Below are 25,405 nucleotides of genomic sequence, written 5' to 3'. Positions count from 1 at the left end.
CAGTTAAGAGAAGAGAAATATATTTTATGACTTGTTTTGCAAACCTAGATATGCTACTCTGTTAGTAGGCATTAGCCCTCTCACCAAATGTAACATTATATGGGAATTACCTCTGAAGAATTATTCTTACTTGTCTCTTCTGCAATGAAAGAGAGAAATAGTAACTTGAAAATTCTGCTATCAATCTGAATATTTCTCTGGCAAGACCATGATTATGTTTATCAGAAAACTATTCTATACTTTTATATTCTGAAACTGAATAAATAAATAAATACTTATGTCCATTACAATTGCATTTTTCAAAAAAAGCCCACATAGTCTGGAAAACGCTTTGATTACTTGGATAACAATCAGGAATTAAATTACTTAACAGCAAAAATTCTGCTTAATTAAAAATTTAAGTTTTTACTGAAGTAGCTGTCATCACCAGAATCAGCAAAATTATTCAGTGTGAACTAGGGTGCTTCATTTATTAATTCTTTCAAAATAAAAGTTGGAGAAAAGACACAACATCAACAAGAGAAGCAGTCTGAAACATGCAGGCCCTGGACTTTATTAAGAAGATCCTATAGACATAAAATATACAAAAACAAATGTTTGAAAGATCAGGATCCTAGTCCAAATCAGATTTAGCTCAAATTAAATATTGTTATTTGCTCCATAGCATGCCTATAAAAGTCTGAAGTACTACTTAAAAAAAAAAAAAAGTGTTTGCTGCTAATATTTGCGGAAAATTTTTCTTCTCTGCTCAGGCTGGAGTTTAAACATGGCCAGGCTAGGAAAATTCATGATATCTAGTATATTTTCCAAACTATTCATTTTTGAATAGAGGGAATACAAATAAAGGTTTGCAAAGAAACACTTGTACAATCTAAAATGCAACAATCGACACCCTTCATAATCTTCTGAGAGACTGCACCAATAGAAAAGTAAATTTACTATTTTCTCTCTCTTGATAAATGTGATTCTATCAGTGTTAACACATAACTTTTGTCAGTTTACTGTCCTATATGCTAAATGAAAGAGTTTGCTGACAAAATAAAAATCTTCTTCCTATATGCAGAGACATATAGGTAGGAAGGGACATCTGGAGATTACCTTGTCCAACCTCATACATGGGAGGACTCAGTCAGCTCAGGCTGTCCAGGGCTCTCCAGACAGACTTTTTTACTATCTCCAAAAATGGAGATGTTCCTAACTTTTTCAAAAACCAATGTATAACTTTGCCAAAATGAAAAAAAAACCCAAATTTAGATACCTTAATGTCTGTTGAGAACTTTGAGTGCTGTGCCTGCTGTCCCCTGTCCCAGGATGCTGCGTCCCAGAGTCTGGCCCTGCCTTCCCCGTACACTGCGCAGCAGCTGGGCACAGCTGTCATCTCTCCGTGCAGCCTTCCCACCCAAGGCTCCCTCCCACCCAAGAGAGCAAACTCTCTTCTTGAACCTCTGCATGGTGTGCTACAGGTCTGTCACAGGGGCCTTGCACGGGGCTTATTTCCCAACTCTTCTGCAGTAAATCCCCAAAGCACACTGTCCTGACTGCACATGCACCAAGAGCATGGAAAACATCACTTCCCTCTAATAATTCATAGAAGCACTGGTATAGTATTTATCATGGTTCAAAATTGCTTTGCTTCTAAATGAAAAAAACATACACTTGTTTTTATCTATTTATAAATGTATTACAAATACAAATGTAATACATTTACATTTGTAATACATTACAATTAAATACAATAAATACATGTACAAGTGTATTTATTTGGTTTGCACATTCACTGCCATAAAAACACACATTTTTAACCTTCCAATATAATGTGCAATCATGTAAACAAGGTGCTAGAGTAAAATAGGCTTATTTTAGGATTGGGACCTTTAATGGCACGAGTACTTATTACACCAAAGCATTTATCTTATCCAGAAATGGAATCAGGTAAATAAAAATTTCCTACAATTCTGCAAACTAAAATTTAGAACTTTTTTTTTAGTAATCACTGTCTGAGCTTTGACAATAATCCATGTCCAAGAAGGTAAAACTATAAAGAAATAAATAAATTAAGTGTTTGGTTTTTTTTTTTAATTATGTCCTGGAAAATCTTAATATGAATGCCAGCATGAATCAAAATTCCCTACACAGTTATACTATACAGAAAACTATAAGACTTCTTTGTGCCTCGTATGCATTAAAACAAGTAATTTCTTTAATTCTATATAGACATTATAACGTTACAAATACTGCAGAGAGATTGTCAGATATAAGGGTATTTCAAGCAGTAATAGAGAGAGAAATAGAATTGTAAGGAAACTTCCATCATAAATATGATGAAGGAGTATAAAGGGTTTCGCAAATTATTATATTTGAATGCAGAGCTGTTCAAATTAAATAATTAAAAATGATGGTATGATTCTCACAGCTATCTGATCTTTACTAATATTTCATTAAATAGATCCAATACTGTTTCAACATTTTTTCTAGTTAATTTCAATACAAATGATGTCAAAAGGCGGCTCAGACTACTATTCTTTCCAATGTGGTTGAAAAATTGTTTAAAGGTTTTTGCACTCAGAAATACTAAATATTTGCATAAATATTCATTGTGCCTGAATTTGTTACATAACTACTGTTCCATAAACAGAATGACTGAAGCTTTATCAATTCTAAATAAATTACATTTACAAATAATAGAGAAAATTAGCTAGAATGCATAAAATAAGATTTAACATAACTAAGACAAAAAGCAAACTTTCTATTGCTAAGAAATAGAGTAGCCTTAACTGAGAGCTTTTAGTCACATGATAGTAGCTATATGCATTGGTTTAAAATAGTCAAGCTAAATATTTTACTTTTCAAAATAATTAGGATAGCTATAGGGGACTTTTTATTCCCTATAGTGCAAATTCAGTTAGCCATGTTAATTTAATGGACAGTCAGGCCACACAATCTTATTAGCAAGGCTCCCCTTCAGCAGCTCCTGGAGTGAATTTTCATTCTCCACAGAAAAGCCACCATCCCACTTTGCAGATCACATTTAGTATGCTTTCAATGGGACAAGCATATTTACCCTTCAAGCTTTATTTGTCATCAGTCATAACACATAATGTCCTATCTGCTTTATCCACCATAGATTTTTACAAGTTCAAGTTGTGCATCCGTGCCATTTACTACTGGTAACTTCATGCTCCATATGCAAAGTCTTTTTTCTGATTGTAAACAGTTTCACCTATTTAATTTTTGTCAGTAGCAAGAGATAAATAATATGGAATGGCATTGATTGCATATTTGCATTACAAATCCTGTTTAAACACAGGCTTAATTTCTTCTTTAATACCCAAGAGAGAACTAGAAATGTCACTGACCCCATAAGAGCCATGCCACTCTTCAAGGCTACATCTATATAGCAGAGTGGAGGTGCACTGGTGGCAGTGGTAGCAAAAAGATAACTCATCCCAGCCTTGACTGACTCTTTTGTCATCACTCTTCTCCTCACCTACATTAACTTTATGAGTGTAAGCACAGATAAGTGTTTTCTTGTTAAAATCACACTTTCATATTGCCGCCCTTGACTATCTCTTCTTGGCTGTTCTATACTAAAAAAAAACAGGGTTTGGTACTCTGCCATTGACATATTTGCCTTAAGCCTCTTTGAATGGCATTTTGGAGTCAGCAGGTATTTCAAGTCCTGGCAGAGCTATCTGTGGGAAGTGTGCCCTAGCTGTGTGCCTTATTGTGCAATTTAATGCAGAGATGTTCAGTGCACTGCTGGGAGCTGTTAAACTCTTCCCACCTCTTGTCTTAAAGGCTGCTCCATTTCAGGGAGATATGTAATCCTTGCACTAGATTATAGCTCACATATGAAAGTTTCTCCAGATGGCAAGATCATCACTAAGATGATGTGCACTTTTAGGGCATGTGGCATCCTTTGTTTGCTGTTATGTAAGTAATTCAAAATTACAGAAAGAGATCTGCTTCCTCTATTGACTGTCCATTGAATCTCCCTCAGAAGATGACAGAGCAAATGAAGCAGAGGCACTCTCCCAAGCTGCGGACATCTTGGTTTAAATATTTCCTTTATCAGCAGGAACCTCACACTCCACTAGAAGTGTCATATTTCAGTTCAATTTACTGTCTAATGTAATTTTCTTATTTTCTGCTTTTGACTACTTGTATTCATTAACAGTAATTAAGAGAGAAGTAATAAAAGCCTAAAAAATCATAAGAGGCCACATTCTACTACTGTTAGTAATTGAATTTCCCCGTTGAGGGTTAACAGTTAAACTATTCCTATCTTATAGCTGAAAGGGATGATGATTGCCTTTGAAAATCAAATCAAAATAACTAGTAAATCCAGCATATTCTGTTCAATATCACTTTCTAGTTTATAGTTTCCTAGCCACAGTCTACAGCTTTGTGCTGGCAAATGAAAATGTGGTTAAACAGATAGAAATGTTTTTCAGATATTTTATTTCAAGAATTTACTGTACAGAATAGGTAATCATAAAAACTGGCCTCTACAGTGATGCTAACTAAAAGCAATTCACTCATTTGAATCTTATGAATGTAAAACTTTTGCCAAACAAAAAATTTAGGCTCAGGTTCAACAAGATTTAATTTTGAAAAGAAACACATTAAAAATAAATAAATTTTCAGGAAAAGTGCTAGGATAGGGACCTGGATGGGCCAAAAGGGATGTTTTTGACAAGATACTCAACCTACCTGTGTCACAGGTTTCCCAGGGAAGGAGGATAATAGTTTTTTTGCCCTTACACTGGATTGTACAGGTTAACTCATAAAGAACTTTATTCAGAGCCATTAAAGCAAATAGAAATCTCTCATTGACTTTAATGAGCTTTTGTTCAGGTCTTATACATGACAGCTGAAAGACTGCCATTGATTGCAAGCCCAAATTTTATAAAGGTCTTTCATATCCCCAGGAGGCATTTGGAAACATGTAAATGTATAAATAAGAGAATTATAAGATTAAAATTTGCCTGTTTCACTTTTAAAATTGTGAGAAAACTTCTCATTGCACATATGTACATCCAGGGATATATCAGTTATTCTATGCACTTATTAATAACTCTTTCTTAGATACCCTCACATATTTGGATAACCATCTCTGCACTGCTGGGTGACAGCTCTAAACATATAATCTACACAAAGTACATTTTATAATGACTTTTCCCTTGATTTAGCCAGAATAATGGACACAGAATATAAATTGTCACTTTGCTTTTATGCTGATATTATAATGACTATGCACGCAAAGACAATACCTGATCTGGCATAAAGTTAACCCTTTAAAATTTTTAAGAAATTTGAAGCAGCAGAGGAGTCTAATATTTCATCAATTCTTTATAATATCTCCTGCATTTCTGATCTAAGAAAGCAGAAGCATTGCCAGGAACATTATTTTTATATTTCCTATGCTGTTGAATTATTAAAAAGGTCCATCAAATAGGAAAATTACCAGAACTGAATACAAAAAGAAGAAACTTCAAAACGTGATGCTTTAATTATATTAGGTGTTCATTATCACATTTCTGTAGTATGCCAAATAAGAAATGCTAACCTAATGTTATAAAACTTGACTTCACTCAGAATTTAGAAACAGCTACAGTCAATTTAACAGAAATCTCTATCCTAGTCCAGGTAACTGAAAAAAAAAAAAATCCCAAAACCTAGCAATATGTAATTTTTTACCCCTTAAATAAGAGTAAAATTTTACAAGTTCTATAGATGTTTATTGGCTTCTATTCAAAACAGCTATTTTCACTCTTATGAATGGCTGACAGATTTCCAAACCTGAAACACATCGGTATTAAAGCAATAGAATCATCTGCTATTCGGTATTACACAAAGCATTTTTTAAAATACAATATACAATAGCCATGAACTAATTTATTTAGTCCCATATTAAGAAAAGGTAATTAATATCTAAGTTTTAATCATATAGAAAGCTAATAGCATTTCTAATTCAGCACTAACCATAACCCTGTTATTATTCCACTATCAGTTAAGGTATTAATTTTATCCAAAGACAAAATTAAGCAGAAAGGAAATAGTAAACCTTTAAAAATCTTCAGTTTAAACATTTTCACACTTCAGGAAAATATGTGTGTATTCTTTAAAAATACAATTTTAGTCTTGTAAAACCAAGAAATAACAAGATATTATTTATTTTATAACACTTTTATGAACTAAATAAACACAATTTAATCAGGCCAAGTTATGCAGTTTAGAAATTCATATCTCTCTAAAGGTGCATCTAATTTAGAACTTGATTGGTATCAGGGTTTATGCTTTATCAACCTACCCCACTAGGCCATTACACAGAGTTATTCTCCAAGAGAAAAAATTTATCTAACATCTGTTCTCAATCTGTTTTTCTATAATTTCCTTTTATCCCCATGTAACTCATTAAGTTCATCTACAAAACATTACTGAGCCTATCTGCACTATAAATGCCTTTATCTTATACGATATCATGAAAGTAGAAGAAATAGTAGCCACAGTCCACTTAAGCCTCCCACTATTTCTGCTGCATCTTTTGATCAAAGAAAACATCATTTTGAAAGTCAGAACTTAATTGTGACACACATGCCCTAGTGTGCTGCACATTTAACCTAATATCTTAAGTGACCTATACACTAACAAAGTGAGAAAAACACTTCCATGTCTTACCATGTCTGTTCCTTACCACTTCTGTAGTCTTAGGAGAGTTTTTTTTTTTTCAAAAATTACATATGTTCTGAATGGCTTGAAAGAGTGATTTTAATATTTTACTTCATTTGTGCAAATAATCTCCAGAGTACAGAAGAGAAGTAGAAAATGTCCCAGTAACCCAAAAGCTTACATGTGTAGGATAAAAATAACCTGGAGTCCAGTGTGTCCTTCTAAATACATTTCCATTTTCTTCTAATGACAAAAAAATCTATATTTTAATATTCTGAAGCTAGTTTCAAACATTGTGATCTTTTCTGTGCCTTCTGCTTGCATTCAGTGATTGCTGTTCTAATTCAATTTGAGAGGAAAATACCTATTTACAGTTGACTTGTCCATAATGTATTCATCAAAGCAATACAAAGGTCATTTTTTCCTTCAGAAAGATAAAGAATTCACTGTCAAAACCTGTCCTGCTAGCTCTCAAAAGTGCCATTTCTGTAAGAAAAGTGATATGCTATCTGATGTCAGCTAACAATTGATGATTAATGTGAGGTCAAAGCCTAGTGAAGGGGATATACTAATATTTATAAACACCAGTGAATTGAGCAAAAATCTGAGGGTATTTAGATTTACCCCAACCTTCTATCTTTCATGAAAGCTGCATGGGGCCTACCTTGAGGATTTTACCTTGTATGAATTTCTGTGTGAGCTGCTGTAAATCTGAAACCAATGTCCAACTGCTAAAGGTTCTTTATGCTCTGAGCCTACATTGGCAATATATTTGTAAGTGAAAAGAAGATTAGAGGCTTTATGACTAAGATTTATGTTGTGAACAGAGAGTGACAGAGAAAAGCTTACTAAGGGAGAAAAGCAATACCTGCACAGGATAGATTGACTTAATTCTGCAGGAAAGAACCTCTAAAACTAGATGATAGAAATCTTAGAAAATAGTAGAAGGAAAATAATTATGAAAAACAGTAGAAAATGCAAGCACACAAAAAGTGAGACTAACTAAAAGAAGGCATCACTATTACATACTCCAATTCAGACACTAGACCTATTTTGTATTCTTTCCTGAGAACAAATTATTTCAATTTAATAATTGCACAAAACTTCAAGAAGCCAGATAAACTCATAAGGTCCTTCTTGTCATTAATTCAATTAGTCAGTGGGATGACTTCTGTGTGAAATAGACATGAAATGCATAAGGGTAGAAAAATCCAATCTTGACAGCTTCCCTGTGATAAACACTGGGTTTTAAATAACATTAGAAGAATATTCTCTCTTAAAAATAGAGAAAAATCCTGCATGTGGAATAGGGCTAAAAGAGTTTGTATTTCCACAGCAGGTTACACAGTTTATGCAGCTATTTCCTGCATCCTAGATTAAGTTAAAACAAGAACAAGAATCTATACAAAGTGTAACAAAGACAAAATCAAACCCTAACTAGAATTCAGAGAAAGAATTGACTGTCCTCCTGATGTAAAGATGCGCACTTTTACCCATCAAGAAACAAATTTTACGGGTTACATTTTTTTTTCATGCAATATGCAAAGAAAATGTACATATTTACTTTGGGAAGAGTTTTGAACTATTGTACACTGACCAATTTACCAGTTAACACTTGTTAAGCATGGTTACAGTTCCCCAGTTCTTTATCCCAGCACTGGCACTAAAGAAAGACAAAGCTCCCAGCAGGGAATAATTCCAAATTATATCAGCTGGCAAAATGTCCTCAGGGAGCATCTGTCAGCTACAGGGAGCTGGCTCACCCTCTGGCTACAATTCCAGCATATCACTCCAAATTTAAAATCTCTACCATATCTCCTTCCATGTGGGAAATTGAAAGCCCTTATTTTTTTTTAAATAGCTAAGAAAAAACTCAATATCTGCTGACCAAGATATTTTATAAAGTTTAATAATTCTCACAAAAATAATAAAACTACAATCACAATCAATTCATACTCGCCGTGTTTCACATATGCACAGTTTTTCAGTTGCAAACTGTGACATACAGAGAATTGACTTACAGGACCAAAAGCGTTGCTGTCAAAGCTGTGCCCATGGTGATCTCCTTCCACCCAAATATGACCATGTGGAACTTTCACATACTTCTTTTTGTATCCAATGGTTCTAAGCAGAATTGGAAAAAATTGTGAGTTTAAAATATTTTTTAACCAAACAAAGAAAAAACCAAAAAAACAACTTCCCAAAACCCCCAAATCCAGAACACAAACAAAAACCCCCAAACCCAAAAATGTTTTTTTAGGAAAAATTCACATATTTCTGGGTCTGGAATTTGACTTTGCATACAACTCAGCATTAGCTAAAACCTGCCTGCACTGAAGTCCTTTGGACTTCAAGAATGTTACTCAAGTCAAAATATATAAAAATTTTGTATGACCTGGTTGCATTATCAGGTTTATCAATGTTTACTATCAATTACATTGTCAATGTTTACTACATTGTTTTGTCAGAAATCGCAACACAAGAAAGGAAGAGACTTTTCAAATAAATATAATTAACAGCTTATTAACTTCACTTCTGTAGTAACAAAATTTTGAACCATCAGATTTTATCTCAGGTAAATACCAGTAAACATTTATATGTTGCAGTCACATAATGATACAGTTAAAGACTTTTTTTCTTCATCAAAAATATACTGTTGTATCTGAATTGGCCTCAGATTCAGAGCATAGATTCCTGCAATTATTCTCTCCTGGGGGTAGGATTCGTTCAGCTGTAACAAGCTAAACTGGATAAACTTTAAAAAAACCTTTAAGAGAAGGCCAAGTGATGAAGAAAAATGACATTGATGCCATCCTCTACAGAAAATCACACTGCTGCAGCATGTCCCAGTATTACAAAATGACAAACTACAGATTAGTACTAAAGCTGAGGTGCAGAGAATGCAGAATTCCTGTATTTAGTTCCCCAAGTAGCTGTCATTTTCACAATGCCAGTCTGCCTTCTACCACACACTTTGCTTTCTTTCAGATGGGACCTGTTATTCTGCAATCATTCACGCAGAGATGTTGTCATGCTTTAGCCTCAGACAGCAATTGTCATGCACACTGAATTATTGCCAGGATGAAGAATTTACAGATGGGACTATGAATAGTGATATCTCTTATTTAGTTTTGAATAAACAAGCCTGTCCATGGACAGAAACAGACTTTTGATCTAGCTTGTTGCCTCCAGCTGCTCATTGCTTTTCACTGTCTGGAAGATATGCCCCCAGAGCAGAAGGCAGAAGGAGCACACTCTAAAATAAAAAAAAAATTCAACTGGAGAGAGAAAACCATCAACTGAAGAGATTCAGTTGAACTCTGCAACAGCACTCATCCGGGATATTCACCAGACAAAATGAAAAATATTGGGTTTGGGGAGATTTGTTTTGGACAAGCTAATCAATAACCTGGAGGCCATGAAATATTAGATGAATAAGGAACCCTCAAAAGTGAATTTTATTAACTTTGACTATGTTAGTCAAATAAAAATAATAATTATTTTATTTGCAAGTCACAAAATCTGACTAATCCTTTTTCAAACAGCTATTTTTTGGCAGCTAAAAGGATGAGCATTCCAGTACTATATTCAAATGGAATTCTAAATGTACTTTCATTGAAAGCTAAGACAATAATAGCCTGTTTGCAGAAAAGAAAAAGACTGATCTTCTCTTTTTCTAGAACAGTTCCATATTATTACACATTATTCGAGACTAAATTCCTAAACCATTCAAAGCAGAAATGTAAAACTGTCCTAGCTGGTAAATATATGATTTCCTAAATACAATGAGTACGCTATAATTGTTCAATTATGCTTAAAAAAAGCCATTTATTATTATGCCAGTCCTTTCTCTTTTTTCTTTTTTTTTTTTTTTTCAGGAGATATGGCATACAGTTTGAACAATAAAATTATTTATGTTTTTAGATTTCATAATGCTCCACCTCATTGAAAGTTTCTTTTACAAAGTATCATATATTTTACTAGTCAAATATTTTAAAGTATAGGTTGAGAGTTGTTCATTAATTTTGCTATTTGATTAGACACTTCTGAAAATTATTAAATAGGTCTCTTCCATTAGTGATAAAGGCAAACAATAGCTCAAAAATATTTAATTTTTTCTTCCATTCATCCTCCTGAATACACAAGGGTATATTGTGATAAAGTTTTGTACCCTTACAGACTTCATGTACAAGACTGAATCTCACTTAGAAGGGTGAAAGGATTTGAAAGTTAATTCTGCTGGCATGTTTACCTCATAAATGTCAGGAAAATAATATGGCAAAGGCCAGTCAGTGACTCAATTTCAGACCTGACACAATCTCTTATCCTCAGATAATCTCCTCCTTTATCATGATTGGGAAATCACTAAGATGAGGGGGAAAAAAGTTTTGTAATAAGTACTTAGAAACAAAATTGGAGGAAAAAATTGGTCTGCATGGATAGGTGTTGCAAAGGTTTTCAGAGACCCTGTGAAAATCTAAGTGTTTAACACAGGTGTATGGTGTGTTCTTTAAGGTCTAAGGCAAAAGGAGAAAAATTACAGAGTGCAATTACTATATTTGGTTCTTTTTATTATTTCTAAAACATGGTAAATACATATTTCTTTTCTACTATTGAGATAAGCACCATAAACCTGAATATTTTTCTACAATTATGTAAAAATAAAGTCTCTTGTAGTGATTAAAGAGGAATTATATACAAATTCTCATACTGAAAAACACAGATTATTGTACACAATTAGGTTTTACTTAGGGGAAATAGAATTAAAATTTACAATGTTAATAAACACATTAAGAGAATAGGGGAGAAAAAAAGAAATGGAAAAGAAACAAAAACAGTAGTTTTAATTGTCTACTTTAGTAGATAGGAGTGATACTTCATTTATAAATCCCTTAAATTCAGTAGTTAAATGTAAAACCTCCTGCCATTTAATCTATAGCTTATATAAATCATCAGATTTTGCCCACATGTATGCTCAAGAGAAAAAAGTTATATTGTAAAAAATAAGTGCCCACATACCTGTGAACAGAAGAGAGGCAAGAAAATCTATTTTCTTAACACTATTGCTTCAAAATGCTACTGTAGTATTTGCATGAAGCAGTTATCTGGGGACTTTGTATTCTTTTTAGCAATATTATTGCAAACACTGTCCTGTGGAACACTCTGAAATTTGAAAACAAACTTCTATTCAAGATTTTTGCTGCATACATTAATAACAAACCATAGCAAAGGCTCATGTTACAGTGAGGTTCATTATCCTTTTCTTCATATTAGTTTTAATTTTTAAAATAATTTCATTGTTGAGTTACTCCACAATACAGCAATAAAGTATTCCTGCAAACAAACCGACTGCAGGCTTTAAAAAGCCATCTTTGGTACACAATGGTAGGTTATTTTTAGTTACTCTTGAAAAGACTGTGTAGATACTTTTAAAATAAAAATGCACAAACTTGGTTTTCTTTCCTAAGAAGAGAACCCAAATTGATTCATAGTCAAAGTTAGTCATTGTCCCTCACTTCCATGAATCCTGCAGAAATTTTAATTTCTGACCTAAATTGCACAGAAGAGACTATATGTGTATGCTGCAGTGGCAATATGGCTCCTGATATAAATGTACAAACTACTATTTACTTGTTTCACTAGTTAAACAATTCAGCTGGGCATGATGAAATAAAACTGTTGTCCATCATTTCGTGCAATGCTACAAGGGCAAATTACTAACATAAACATTTTTGAAAAATGTTGACTCCACCTTTTTTCTTAAGGATAGCCTTGCAGACTACTGCTATCACATTTGGGGTTTAGATCTGTGTAAATGAATAACAGTTTTAAATGCAATGATTAATAGTTCAGTGTGAAATAAATACAATTCAAAGTGAAAAAATACTTTGGAATGCTTCTAGTACTATTCAACAATGGCTGCAAAAATAAAAATCCTGAAGGCAAATATCAATTTAAAAACACTACTAGCTCATCGGGAATTTTACATCAATTCCTTGTGAAAGGTCTTTGCTACAAAGGAATTGCAGTCAATAACATATTTTGAAAGCAATACAAACTTCTATTTTTTGTTCTTAGTTGAGCATCCTTAGACTAATTTCTCTGACTGGCTGTAACCATGACCTCCGTAAGATATCACACATGAAGTTTTTAATTAAATTTAGAAGATATCTGGATGAATCCTTAAGAGAAAAATTCCTATAAGTAATAATTAACTTAGTATTTGCTAATTTCATATCTAGTTCATTAGCATGAGTTATAATTACTGAACAATCTCTTAAACTTCATAAAGCCTCTACTAATGAAGAGTAGTCTTTCACTTTCTTAAATTTACTATCGTATAATAAAAAACCACAAATATTTAACACTTCTTATTATTCCCATTAAAATTGTTAGCTTTAGCAATACTACAGGCAGAGACATCAAATTACCCAGATTTTGATATATAGAATCTAAACATCTGTTAAAAACCATACTGAGCAAAAATAATAATTTCAGGTTTTACTAAAGTCTTCGACACATTAGTAAAAATCACCTAAGCTGCTGTTGCTCAAACTGTAGTTGAAGTCCCATTGGCTTAAGAACAGGGTCTACCAGAGTTACAGTTATTTTCTTGTTCAGAACATAATGGAATTGCATTTATCTTTTTAGACATTTTTCCAGAAGTTGGTCTGAAATTCTGATTTACTTTTTTCTTACATATGAGGTACATTTTGAACCTTTGCAAAGTTGTTTTTTTTCTCCACAATTTAATAGCTAACAGATGTACTTATAGCTATCCTTGGCTGAGAAATAATTTCAATCTTGACAGTCAAAAATGAGCTCTATATGGTATTCTAACCACCTGCCCACAAGGAAGAAAAATCTGCTTTTTTAGGATGCAGTAGCAGTGCCAAAGCAAGCAACTTGGCTCAGCTAAGCTGGATGAGGAATGATTGCCTTCAGTTTGATTTGACCTTGAGAAATCCAAAGGTCTCAGCAATCTGCATATCTCTGGGAGTCAACAGGGAACAAACACTGTAGATAATGTCCTGATTGCAGAGTAGATAAAACCAAAGTACAAACTCTTTTGTATTTGCTACCTCTTTTTAGGTAGTTTCCATCATACTTAAGAACAACTTTCTCCAAGCAACATGAATTACTGTACGTTTATTGGGTTTGCGTGGCCAGGTTTTGGTAGCATGTGCTCTACAGAGCAGGCTCTGTGAGAAGTTGTCACAAGCCTCCTCCATATCCAAAAAGGTCAATGCTGGCCAGCTCCAAGATGGACCCACTGCTGACCATGGCCAAGCCCATCTGCAATAGTGATGGGGCCTGTGGGATAATAGAGTAAAGGGGGAAAAGTTGCTGTGAAATAGTAATTTCACCAAGAGAGTGATAATATATGTTAGCTCTGCACACACCATGGTCAGTGACAAAGGAGGAGGAGGTGCTCCAGGTACCAGAGCAGATCCTGCTTCAGATCCTGGTGAGTCAGGCTGTCCCTCAGCAGCCCATGTAGGTCCATGGTATAGCAAAGTTCCACTTGCAGCCCACGGAGGACCTCACATTGGATCAAGGAGATGCTTGGAGGAAGCTGTGACCCCAAGGGAAGCCCACTCTGGAGCAGACTCCTGAAGTCATGTGGCCCCATGGAGAGAGGAGTCCATGCTGGAGTAGGTTTTCCTGCAAAACTTTTTATCCCACAACGGACCCACATTAGACCAGTCTGTTCCTGAAGGACTCCACTGAATGGAAGGGACCCATGGTGGAGTTCATGAACTGCAAAGTGTGAGAAGGGGGTCACGTTGGAAAAGTTCGTGTTGGAAACTGTCCCATCAGAGAAACACCTAGATCAAGCAGGAGAAGAGTGTGAGGAGTCCTCTCCCTGAGGGGAAAGGAGCAGCATAGATGTGATGAAATTATTACAACACCCATTCCATGTTCCCCTACACCACTGTAGGGAAGAGGGAGAAAAAAATTGAAAGTAAAGTTGAGTCAAGGAAGAAGGGAATGGTGAAAGGTGTTTTAAAGATTTGGAATAATTTACCATTATCCTACCAGGATTTGCTTGGTAATAAAATACACTAATTTCCCCAAGCTGAGTCCATGTTGCCCAAGATGGTAACCGGTGAATGATCTCTGCTTGCCCTTATCCCCACCCACAGGATTTTGTTCCACTTTTTCTCTTATGTCCAGCTGAGGAGGAGAGTGATAAGCAGTTTTGGTGGGCACCTGGCATTCAGCCAGGATCAACACACCATAATGTGGAATTTTTTCCACATATATCCATCTTAATCAAATACACAGAATGACCAAATGCTAATATATTAAATTTCAAGTGACACCCAGATCCCAAAACATGAACCTTACTGCAATATAACACGTAAATTTTATTAGTATCACTGCAGGGAATCTTCACATGACACTAAACACCTTCCAGCTGCTAAGAAATCTCCTTTTTCACTTCCAACACACACATACATCCATCTGTGCCTCTCTACTTTAACTCTTCCCTTGCACGTACATAAAGACATAAAGGCAACATTATTTATGTGAAGCAACTAATTTTTTTTCTTCTGAAGGACACCTACAGACTATGCATGAGAGTAAGAAAATAGGTTAGGGAATATTCTTCAGTTGTGTGCAGCTATTAACTTTTGCCTCAGAGCTGAAATCTGTTTTCCATATAACCTGCAGATCCACCAGTAATTTAGAGGCCTGACTATAAAAAATGCATCCAAACTCAGAACCTGGAAAGTGCTGGAAGATTCCTAATGCTTCAGGTATTGCTTCCTAAGCATTGCCAGACCTGCTATATTGAGAAGGGAACCCATAAAGGAGGACAAATGTAAATGACAGAGATGAAACAATCTGAAACAAAAGAATCTCAATCAGTGATATTAGGAATAGCCATTATTCAGGCAGTGATTCCATCTGCCTATATTTGGGCAAATTTTTGATTATGTAAAGTCTGTTTTATTTTTTGCCATTAAATATTTTGAAGTCTCAGGAAAATACGAATACTAATTTACTGGTTTCCTCATTTGGAACAGAATTATGATTACAAAAACACCCCCTTTTTAATAAATAAGCAAAGCAGTTAAAGCAAGCTGAACTACAAATGCTATCCCTTTTTTCCCAGCTTAAGCATTCTTACCAAAGTGCACCAGTGCAGGTTCCTGTAACTCAACAATGCTAAAAATAAGTTTAAATCTGATCTTGAAAGTACAGGAGATGTTTGTTATTCTTCTCCATTAATTAGATAATTTCTAACAAAGCACGACGTTCTTAAAAAACATAGTGATTTGCCCATTACTTGCTTCACCAGCATCAGCAAAATGCAGTTAACAACTTTTAGAACACATGGTATTCAGGAAAATTACTGGATTTTTGCATATTTATCTAAAATGATAATATGATTGAAAGGACAAAGAATAAGCCAGCTCATCTACTAGAGAGATTAGACTCATTTCAAGCCTGACACTCCCTTGTTAACACCCCATTTGTATGAGAGAGGACAATGTAACAAGAAAGAGATTGGAAATAATTATAAGAGTGAAAAGATATGAGATCATTGCTTGTGAGAATCACAAAATTTATGGCATGATTGCTATGAGCAAAAGTAACTTTCATAGATCCATTTACCAGAAAATGATGCTAATCATACTTCTGAATCTGGATATATTTGACCAAAACATACCAAAGACAGAAGGAGCAATTAATGTCTCTTAACTCCCTTAATATCACATAATTTCCCAGATAATTGCTCAAGTTTATGTTCAAGGCATATGTCAATGCAATTCATTTTTCTGTTGTTTCTTTCTTCCTTTCTTTCCTGAATTTTCAAAATATCCTGAAAATATTCTGAAGCCTTTTAATGAGGAAGCAGGTATGGGGCTGCTGCTGTTCTGTATGATCAATACACATGATAAAATAAATTCTTTATCTCAATGCTCTTTACCTTCATGTATCTCTTTCTGGAGAAGATTTTCATTATTTCCATCATTCACTAAGAATTTTTCCCAAAGCTATAATTTAATTTGATCTTGGATAATAATATAAGTTGATAACATTTCTAGGATTTCTTTTCCTGTGCTTTAAAGATATAGTGTGTATCTAGGGCCTAGGCTTTGCCGCTCTTGATACCTTTACCAATATATAGGTATTTGTATCACAAATGCCTGTAACCCCCGTGCTGGTGAGCATTCTGTAAGCTGATTCAAAAAAACTACAGCTCTTTTCTATACCTTGTGAACTGTAGAGTTCTAGAGGCAATATATACCAGCAATGCCAGGGGATCTGGATTTTAGGGAAATAATTTCTCCTTAGGTAAAATTTCTTTTCATTTATTTGCAGTAACTTTTTATGATTCCCATTTCCAGACTCACATTGTTTTTCTGGTTTTTTTTTTTTTCAATTCATACTACCTTCCTCCAGGAACTGTAAAAGGCCACTGCAGATCCCCATGCCCATAATATTCAGCAGCACAGGAATGTCCCTCTGCTCCTGAGAGTTTTGCTTACCTAGTCAGGAGGCATGAAGCATTTAATATTGTTTGTCCCAGCAATGCAGAACTAATTTGCTCCCACTGCTAAGAAAGATCAACTAACAGCAGCTTCCCTCGCAGAGACGACTATCATTTCTCCTGTAACATCTGTGAATAGTTTTCTTCTTGGGCCTTCTACCCTATACCCTTTATATTGTGTGCCACTTTCTTTTCCCTGCATGGGAAAAATCTTTTTCATCTGTCCTAGCTTTAGCAGTATTCTTATTTTATGATCCTTTCCACAGTAGGTCTCCTCAACCCATTCAGGAACATACAGATTTGGTGAATTTTAATGAAATTATGGATGACTTCTGCAAACCTGTTTGTGAAATAATAGAGATAAGTCCAGAACCTGGGTTGGATTTACAGTGTTTTGTTTGTTGGGGTTTTTTTTGGGTGAGAGTTGTTGTTGGTTCGTTGGTTTTGGGTTTTGTTTTGGGGGTTTTTGGCTTTTTTTTTTTTTTCCAGATTGATTAAACCTAAAACAAAACACTGCAAAGGTGGTACTATGGGGAATCTGTTCAAGGACCATATTGCTTTCAAGGTCCATATATAATTTATATTACTATGTATAACTATATTGAGAGCATTATTATTTAAAATAAGTATTAGAAAATTCTATATGTAGAATAAATATGTATTTTTCAATTTATTTGACAGTGGATACTATCTAAAGATGACTAGATGTATGTGAATAGAAATTACTACACACTTTCACACAAATCTGTCACTCCAATTTGGAATACTGAAACTACTTCAGTCTTTTGCTCACCATATTCTCTTAATCAGAAGAACTATAATCCTTTTCAGGATAAAATTTGCAACAAATACAAAACAGTAATTTTGTGTTGAAAAGCAGAGCAATACTGATCAGTTGCATAACTTTCATTTAGAGGTATAACCAGTTTATTGATCCAGAAGAAAGAAAACATACAATATCTCATTTTTCTCTACAAATCTTTCACTTGCGAATCTGTCTGATTCCAACTGCCAACACTGTGCCCTTTCAAGTTAAGAATATAAAAATTATTCACTTTGGTTCTTTTTATAAAAATCCCATTAAACACATAACTGTATAATTTCATTACTTTCTCACATTCTCTACTAGATTATATTGATAATTAACATGACAGGTTTTTGCTAATATCATTAGCAGATATTAACAGTACCATATTATATCATATATTAGGAGGGAATAATTTGTTAGATTCATTATCATTAACTTCATCATTTTACCAAGGTAAAAACTTACTAGCTATTCCAGGTCAACTAAGTGAATTAACAAACCCTGACATCACTGTCAAATTGGAAACTATACCTGTAGTAATGAGAGGACACATAGCCCAAAGAGGTACCGCAATCAAAAATATTCATTCCTGCAACCTACACCCTTTTTTATTAATATTGAGTTCACTGAGAACATTTTAGTTTTTGGCACATTTTAAGGAGTCGAAGGCAATGGTTTTGAAGTGAATTTCAACTGTTAAGATTTATGGTACTACTAAGATGAAAATTTCACCTGATGTATAATGGTTTATATTTTCTCTCTTGCTGCAATACATGTAGAAATGCTCCTCTCAGTGCCTTTGTTAGCCTAAGAAAAAAAATGATCAAACTTTTTTCTAGATTTTAACTTGTGGATTTTAAAGTTTGACTTAGCAGCATAACTCTAGCCTGCAGAATCTGCAGTTATTAAATACAGCTCTCTATAAAATTCTTCCTCTTTGAACTCACTTTTTCTACTCACCCAAATCCTCTCCCTTAGCTGTTCTTCTGCCATTACTTTTGTGACAGAAACTATCACAGGAGAGGCTGAGGCTGACCTTTGGTTACCTATTCTGTGTATTTACTCAGCCTCAGAGTGGAGGTTGCTGGCCAGGCCAGTCTTCCAACAAATAGGCTCTGCTAGAGGAGGAAGAGGTGAACAGGAGCAGAAGAGAAAATGAAAGGTTTTAAAATTCTTTGCATCTCAGAAGGGAAAATCACAGCATCTACCACTTTGGACAGCCCTGTTGGCCTGTTCCTCTCCTAAGGAAATTCTGAATGAAAAATAATGCTCTTATTTTCAAAAAGTGGTGGCAGAGGTGGTCATAGCAGCATTGCCACCTCATCACTGTTACAGCTTACTGGGCTAGATTCTTGAAGACCTGTGACTGCTAAAAGGCAATTCCTCTGCCTAGGTCCAACAGTAAGAAATAATTCCCCTGCCACATACTTCTCACAAAGAAGCCAATTGCTATGCTTTCTTTATTGCTTAGGACTAATCAAAGGTATTATAATTTTCTAATCTGCTTTAGGCAGCATATGCAAAATGAGGAACCCTTAGTGCAATAAGTGTTTTCAAGGTGTTTTGTTTGGATTTTTTTTTTAATTTATGGAAGGGGGAGAGTTATTATTCTTTGTACAGTGAAAGCCTGAAACTTCACATCTCCTTCTATTTATGTTCAGCAGGGAATAACATTTAAAGATGCCTTTTATTATTTTCTTTAGAAGTGTACTTTCTTTTTTAAAGAACACTACTGTCAAAAAGATAATTGAGAAGCTTACAAGTAAGGAATAAAACATATTAACCATGTAGGGATAAATTAATTACTATTTTACAATACAAGTTATGATTATGAGTTTAAAAACTAAAAAATATTTCAGTGCAATAAAAAATCTTTTATATGTTTCATATGTCTTCTGTTAAAAGATATGAGCATATATATGTAGAAGACTGCAGATACCTACTTTTGAACTGGTGGTGGTCTTTCAGATTGAACTTTCAAATTACAGAAATAAACAATTGCAATTTGAAGCACGTAGCAAAAAAAAATCTTTTTTGTGTTATTTGATGCATATCTAAACATAGATGCTATTTTTTCTTGGTGTATAAGATAATCTTATGCTATATCCAAAAATCATTGCTCATCATTAATCTTTTATGAAGATTGTAAGAAATGCCTTATTTCTGTGTCTGAGCAGCAGTCTATATAGGCCAATAGTCTGTCTTCAGAAAACTGGAAAAGCAGACAGTGCCCAGGTAAAACACATTAGCTCTCTCCGTGAGCATAGAGTTTAATCATCAGAGATGTTTCATTATACACTGTTGTCTATTTGTTTTAGTATCTGCTCACTGATCTCTTCTCCATGAATTTGTCTAAACAATTTTTATATTTGCTTACATTGTCTGCCTTCAAAGCATCCTGGGGCAACAAATTCCAGAAGTTAACTATCTGCTGCACAAAGACTTTCTTCTGTCTTTTATAGATTAACCTCTCAAATAAAATGCCTCTGCTTCTGAACTGCAGGATTTCATTAATTGTTCAGCTGGCCCATCAGTATGGTTTCTGTTGTTTTTAGCCTCTTTCTATGTCCATCTTTAAAACCATGTCTCAAGAAGCAAGAACTGACTGCATCATTTAGAGGTATTATACTCCTACACTGTTAAGGTAGCTCTTTATTTTGAATATTTTCTTAGTTTTTCATCTTTGGAATTACACATTTAGATCAATGGATATCTAATAAAGAGAAAGCCTTAATTTAGGAAAAGTCTAATACTTTTCAGAGCAGCCTTCTATTTGCCACATGAGCTTATGAATAAACATTTTTTTCTGGAAGAGTTCAGTTACCTGCAGCCCAGTGCTGGGAAATAGTAAAGAAATGCCTCATGGAACCTAAAAGGATTTACATAGGTGATCTTTGCTCTTAGAAGTAGATGTTAATACCACGTTATTTTTTTTTCTCAAATCAACAAAATTTCATATTGTTTTGTTAAAAATAAAAGCCTGCAAAGCAGTAAAATTTTCAAACCAAAGATCTTCAAAAGAATAATCTTAATTACCTTCAAAAGAAAAGGTCACTACCCTCATTAATACTTCCACTGCATTCAATAACCTCACATCACTGAGTCAATTGATATTTCATTAAATTGTATTTTTCACATTCTCCTTCTCAAATGTGTTTTCCCATTTAATGTTACAGAACCAAGAAAATGTTCATTCAATAGTAATTATTGAAAAAGCCATCAGAATTATTATTTGATAATTTTAAATATCAACAGAAAATCTAATTCTGCATCTGGCAATAACAGTAACTTCCTTGTATTAGCAGGAACACAAATATGCTGAAGAGTCTACTGAGTCTTGTAGTGTTAAGAAATACTTGTCAAGAAGGGAACTTTTGTATTTCTTCCTTTAAGACACCAAATGCCACAAAGGAAGCATTTTTGACTTTGCTTTACAATCTTGCATCATGAGACGGAAAAAATAGATATTTTTGTATAGCAACAGAAAATCCCAGCATGCTGGTATTTCTAGAAAGAAAAGTGTTAACAGCATGATCAGATGGTGCTAAATAACTGAGAGTACAATGACAGGAAGCCTCCTAGTCAAAATAGTCTGAGACAGATACAAACTCCAAATTCTTATTTATAAACAGCAGAAAATAAGAAAAATATCAATAAAAGTCAAAAATATTTCTACTAATGATGGCCAGAAAAAAATATAAATTTAGGATTGAAACACAACAAAAAATATGTTGCTAAATGTATTTTGAAATAACAAGTATCAGGTTCCACCTGCTTTAACAAATTGTAAGGTTCAGTACTTCAGACAAAAGCTGAATCTGAGGTGTGAGAAAGAAGAAAAATTGATAAACATTAAATGCATCACTACTTGAATATTACTCTGAAAATTTTCATTGCCTTTTGTCAGTACACATTTTAAAGTTGAAATTTTACAGGTATCATGAAAAGCAAAAGGATCAAGAATAAGACTTCAGTCTAATGTCTTATAGAATTAAACTCCTTAAAGATTAAAAATTTCAATTCCAGACTATTAAATCAGTTTTCATATTCTGGTGACTCAAACCAACAGAAATTGTTTGCAAGTTTTCATAGAACTTTGCAATGTTATCCTAACCAAAACAAAGTTCCTCGCATGCTTGTCATTTTGTTTTTGAAAGAACATAATATAGCTAAATGTAAGTTCCACATACAAGATTATATACCCATATAGAGAAGCCAGTAAAAGGCAGAGAAGATTTACCATGACTATCCACACTTATTAGAATAATTTGCAATGAAGATTAATGGTTTGTGTGAGGCTGTTCAACAAAACTCAGATTTCCTAAGTGACAGACAAGGCCCTGTATTCATTATTTGACCACTTGTGTGGCTTTATTTGTAAGGATTGGTTTTAATTGCAATTATTGTCTTGATATTTTCCGAGCAATTGTGGTTATTTGTATACATTGTTCTAACAACTTAGTCATACAAAACCCAGTCCCATCTCCTCATGTTTGTTTTTCAACACTAGAAAAAAAACAATTTTTTCTGAACCAGGGGCAATGGGCCACAAAGAGAAAAACAAAAATACTGATATTAACATGTTTCTGCCAGCTTCTTCCTTCAAGTCCGTAGATGAGTGGATTTGCAGGGGTTTTCCCCACAGGAATGAAGGTACATCACAACAGAGAAGAAGGTAGAATAAAATAACATCATTTTGGGGTCACACACACCAAGTCAGTCACAACTACTAGCAGCAAGAGCTTCTATCTCAGGTGTTGGACCTTGCTCACCTCTTCAGTGGCCAGACAGAGATGCATTGTGGCCACTGGGAGTGTGTCTGTGTGAAGGATAAAGTACTGGCACATAGCAGAGGAGCAATCAAAGGTCTGCAAATTTGCTGGAATGTAGAACTGGGCTGAAGAGACTCCTACTGCAGTTGCCATGCTTCAAAACACACATACTTCCCAACTGTGCAAGGGGAGCCAAGGGAGCCAACTTTCCTTGCCTTTCTTTCAGTTGAGCTGCTCCAGCGCAATTCCCCATCAGTCATAATCTGTCACTTCTGCTGAGCATTAAGATTGTAATTAATTCCTCATGCCCAGCTATGCAAGGAAGCGGTACTGTATAATCCTCAGCAAGTCGTTCTTTCTGTCACAGCAGAGAATCTTTACAAGAGAAAGAGGAATAATCTGACAGACATGTGACAGCTCAAAAAACCCTTCAAACATTTGATTCGAAGCAAAAAAACACACACATGAATTTCTTGAGAGGATGACTTTAGAGCTCTATTATATTTCACCAGGCCTTGAAAGAGAGCAAGTGGGGAAATGTTGCATAGGAAAGCAAGAGTCACTGCCAGGCAATTCCCAGGTCTTCCTATTCAATGAATTAGTTAACATCTAGTTTAGAAGAGGGACAATCATACTTTGTTATGTTCTATTGGCAAAATTCCTAAGACATAAAAGCACAATATGCGCTTTTCTCCAGTGAACAGCAAGTTCATTTTTCAGCTTCTGAGCTGATGAGTTACAACAAGTATCTCAGTATGGAAAGTCAATAGAAAGTAATAACCAGCAAAACAGCTAGTAGATCTGAAATAATCCTCATATCTAAAAATCAGCCAGCTATATTGCTGTGGAAATACTATAGCACTTGCTGCACTAAGAAAAAGTATTAGCAGCATCAAAACTACCTACCAGTAGAGACACTGAGAAGGAAGTAGAAAGCAGGATTTCTAACCCAGTCTTTCACACTGCCAGCACTAAGCAACTTCCCAGTTATACCAATAACAGCTTAGAAACAGCTATGAGGAAACCTGAAAATAAAAAGGACTAAATTCACAGCAGTCAAACCAGTAACTTCTATTTCAGACTTCTGTAGTTTTAGTTTTTTCTTTTTTGTTTTTGTTTTTCTTCTTATATTTCTACAGGCCTTTACACTGTCTTTTATACACTTCCCCCTTCCCTTATCCTTCCTCAAGGGAAAGGTTGATATATGTTAGACCTGTTCCACAACTTTTTCTCAACTCTAAGAACAAGCAACGCTAAGAACAAGCAACCCGAAGAACCCAAGCAACAACTGACAGATGCACCTAGCAAGAGTTGATTAGTCTGTCCAATAAATTCTTAGTGTCCTTTCTGGCTGAACACACCACAAAATCTTGAGCACTGTTTCACTGTGATACAGGCTTTTGCAGAGTTGGACTCTTAAGCTTCCCAGGGAGGTGGTGGAGTAATTGTCCCTTCAGGTGTTTAAAGAATGATTGGATGTGGCACTTAATGCCATGGTCTAGTTGATAAAGTGGTGTAAGTTCATATGTTGGACTTGATGATCTCAAATGTCTTTCCAGCCTAGTTAATTCTGCGATTCTGTGATCTCTGCTCTCTTCATATGATCTCATTTACTCACAACAGCCATCAAGATTCCTCCTTGCCTCCGAGATGCAGCCATTTCATAAACTGGGTTGCAAAGCATAGCTTTGTGAAAAGCTCATTAAAACATATCCTTTATCTGCAAATTCCTCTGTCAACACAGCTCTGCTGTGGTCCACACCTGTTTTTCAAGGATGACAGCCTTCTCTGACAAAAAATATAGTGCCTCTGAGAGCACATTAGTACAAGCACCAACCCAGTAAAAGGTAGGTGATAAGGCACTAAATTGGTGAAAGTATGTTTCTTCAGGCTGAAGATATCAGGAAAATTAATACTTTTTTTTCCATGCAGGAAAAGATCTGGTTGATAATCCTGTGGTTAGAGATAATTAGGAAACAATATGTATGTGTGAATAATACGTATACCATAAATAGACTTCAAGTGCAAAGACATGGATAGCAACTTTTGAACATACTGAAATAAATAATGAAAACACTATTAAATATATGGAATGGGTAATTTAAAGCAATAGCAACCAGTAAAGAAAACATTTCCTGCATCCATAACATTAGCATCAGTATTTATTACCACTACTATATCACACAAAAAAAAAAAGAATGTACAAAAGCTAAGGAAGATAGACAGCAGGAAAGAAAATTATATACTTTAGAGTGAAACCTAGCTCCAGCTTAATTGTGAGAGACAGGATATTTTATAGACAGGTCAGTAATAGGAATGGACAAGTACATAATGTTCTGATATACAGACCATTTGTAGTCAGTTGATATGAACACTGATACAAGAGATACAATTACAATTCTTAATTTCCTGTAGATTTCCATAACACTAAGTTTTCTTAATGTAATGAAACATTTCAGTCTCATATTTCAATTTAAAGCATTTTTGGCAATTATGAAACTCAACTCAGTGCTCAGTTTGAGTTTGACTGCTGTATGTTTGAAAGATGAACCACATAAAAGACTTCAGTCCCTATTCAGAAAATAGAACATATGGAATGAATACTATACATTATTTTATCTTTGCAAAAAAATGTGGAATTAAAGG

General features: G+C 34.5%; 1 protein-coding gene across 14 annotated transcripts in view; it reads right to left on the bottom strand.

The window, feature by feature from the left end:
• The window catches only part of IMMP2L (inner mitochondrial membrane peptidase subunit 2), a 410,600-nt gene that overhangs the window by 83,756 nt on the left and 301,439 nt on the right, over nt 1-25,405 (bottom strand). For 8 of the 14 annotated variants that reach the window (XM_072921854.1, XM_041713773.2, XM_041713775.2 and 5 more), the window contains one exon: nt 8,694-8,796. The exons of 4 other annotated variants lie outside the window; for them this stretch is intronic. In XM_072921854.1, coding sequence (XP_072777955.1) covers nt 8,694-8,796 — 103 coding nt within the window. Of the gene's footprint in view, nt 1-8,693; nt 8,797-25,405 lie in introns of those variants that run through there. 2 more of the 14 variants (XR_012052822.1, XR_012052823.1) reach the window with 1 other exon arrangement.

Source organism: Taeniopygia guttata, chromosome 1A (genome assembly GCF_048771995.1).
Source record: "Taeniopygia guttata chromosome 1A, bTaeGut7.mat, whole genome shotgun sequence".
In the NCBI taxonomy this organism is placed as follows: domain Eukaryota; kingdom Metazoa; phylum Chordata; class Aves; order Passeriformes; family Estrildidae; genus Taeniopygia; species Taeniopygia guttata.
Note: the sequence above shows the minus strand (reverse complement) of the source record. Positions and strands in the feature narration are given on the sequence as shown.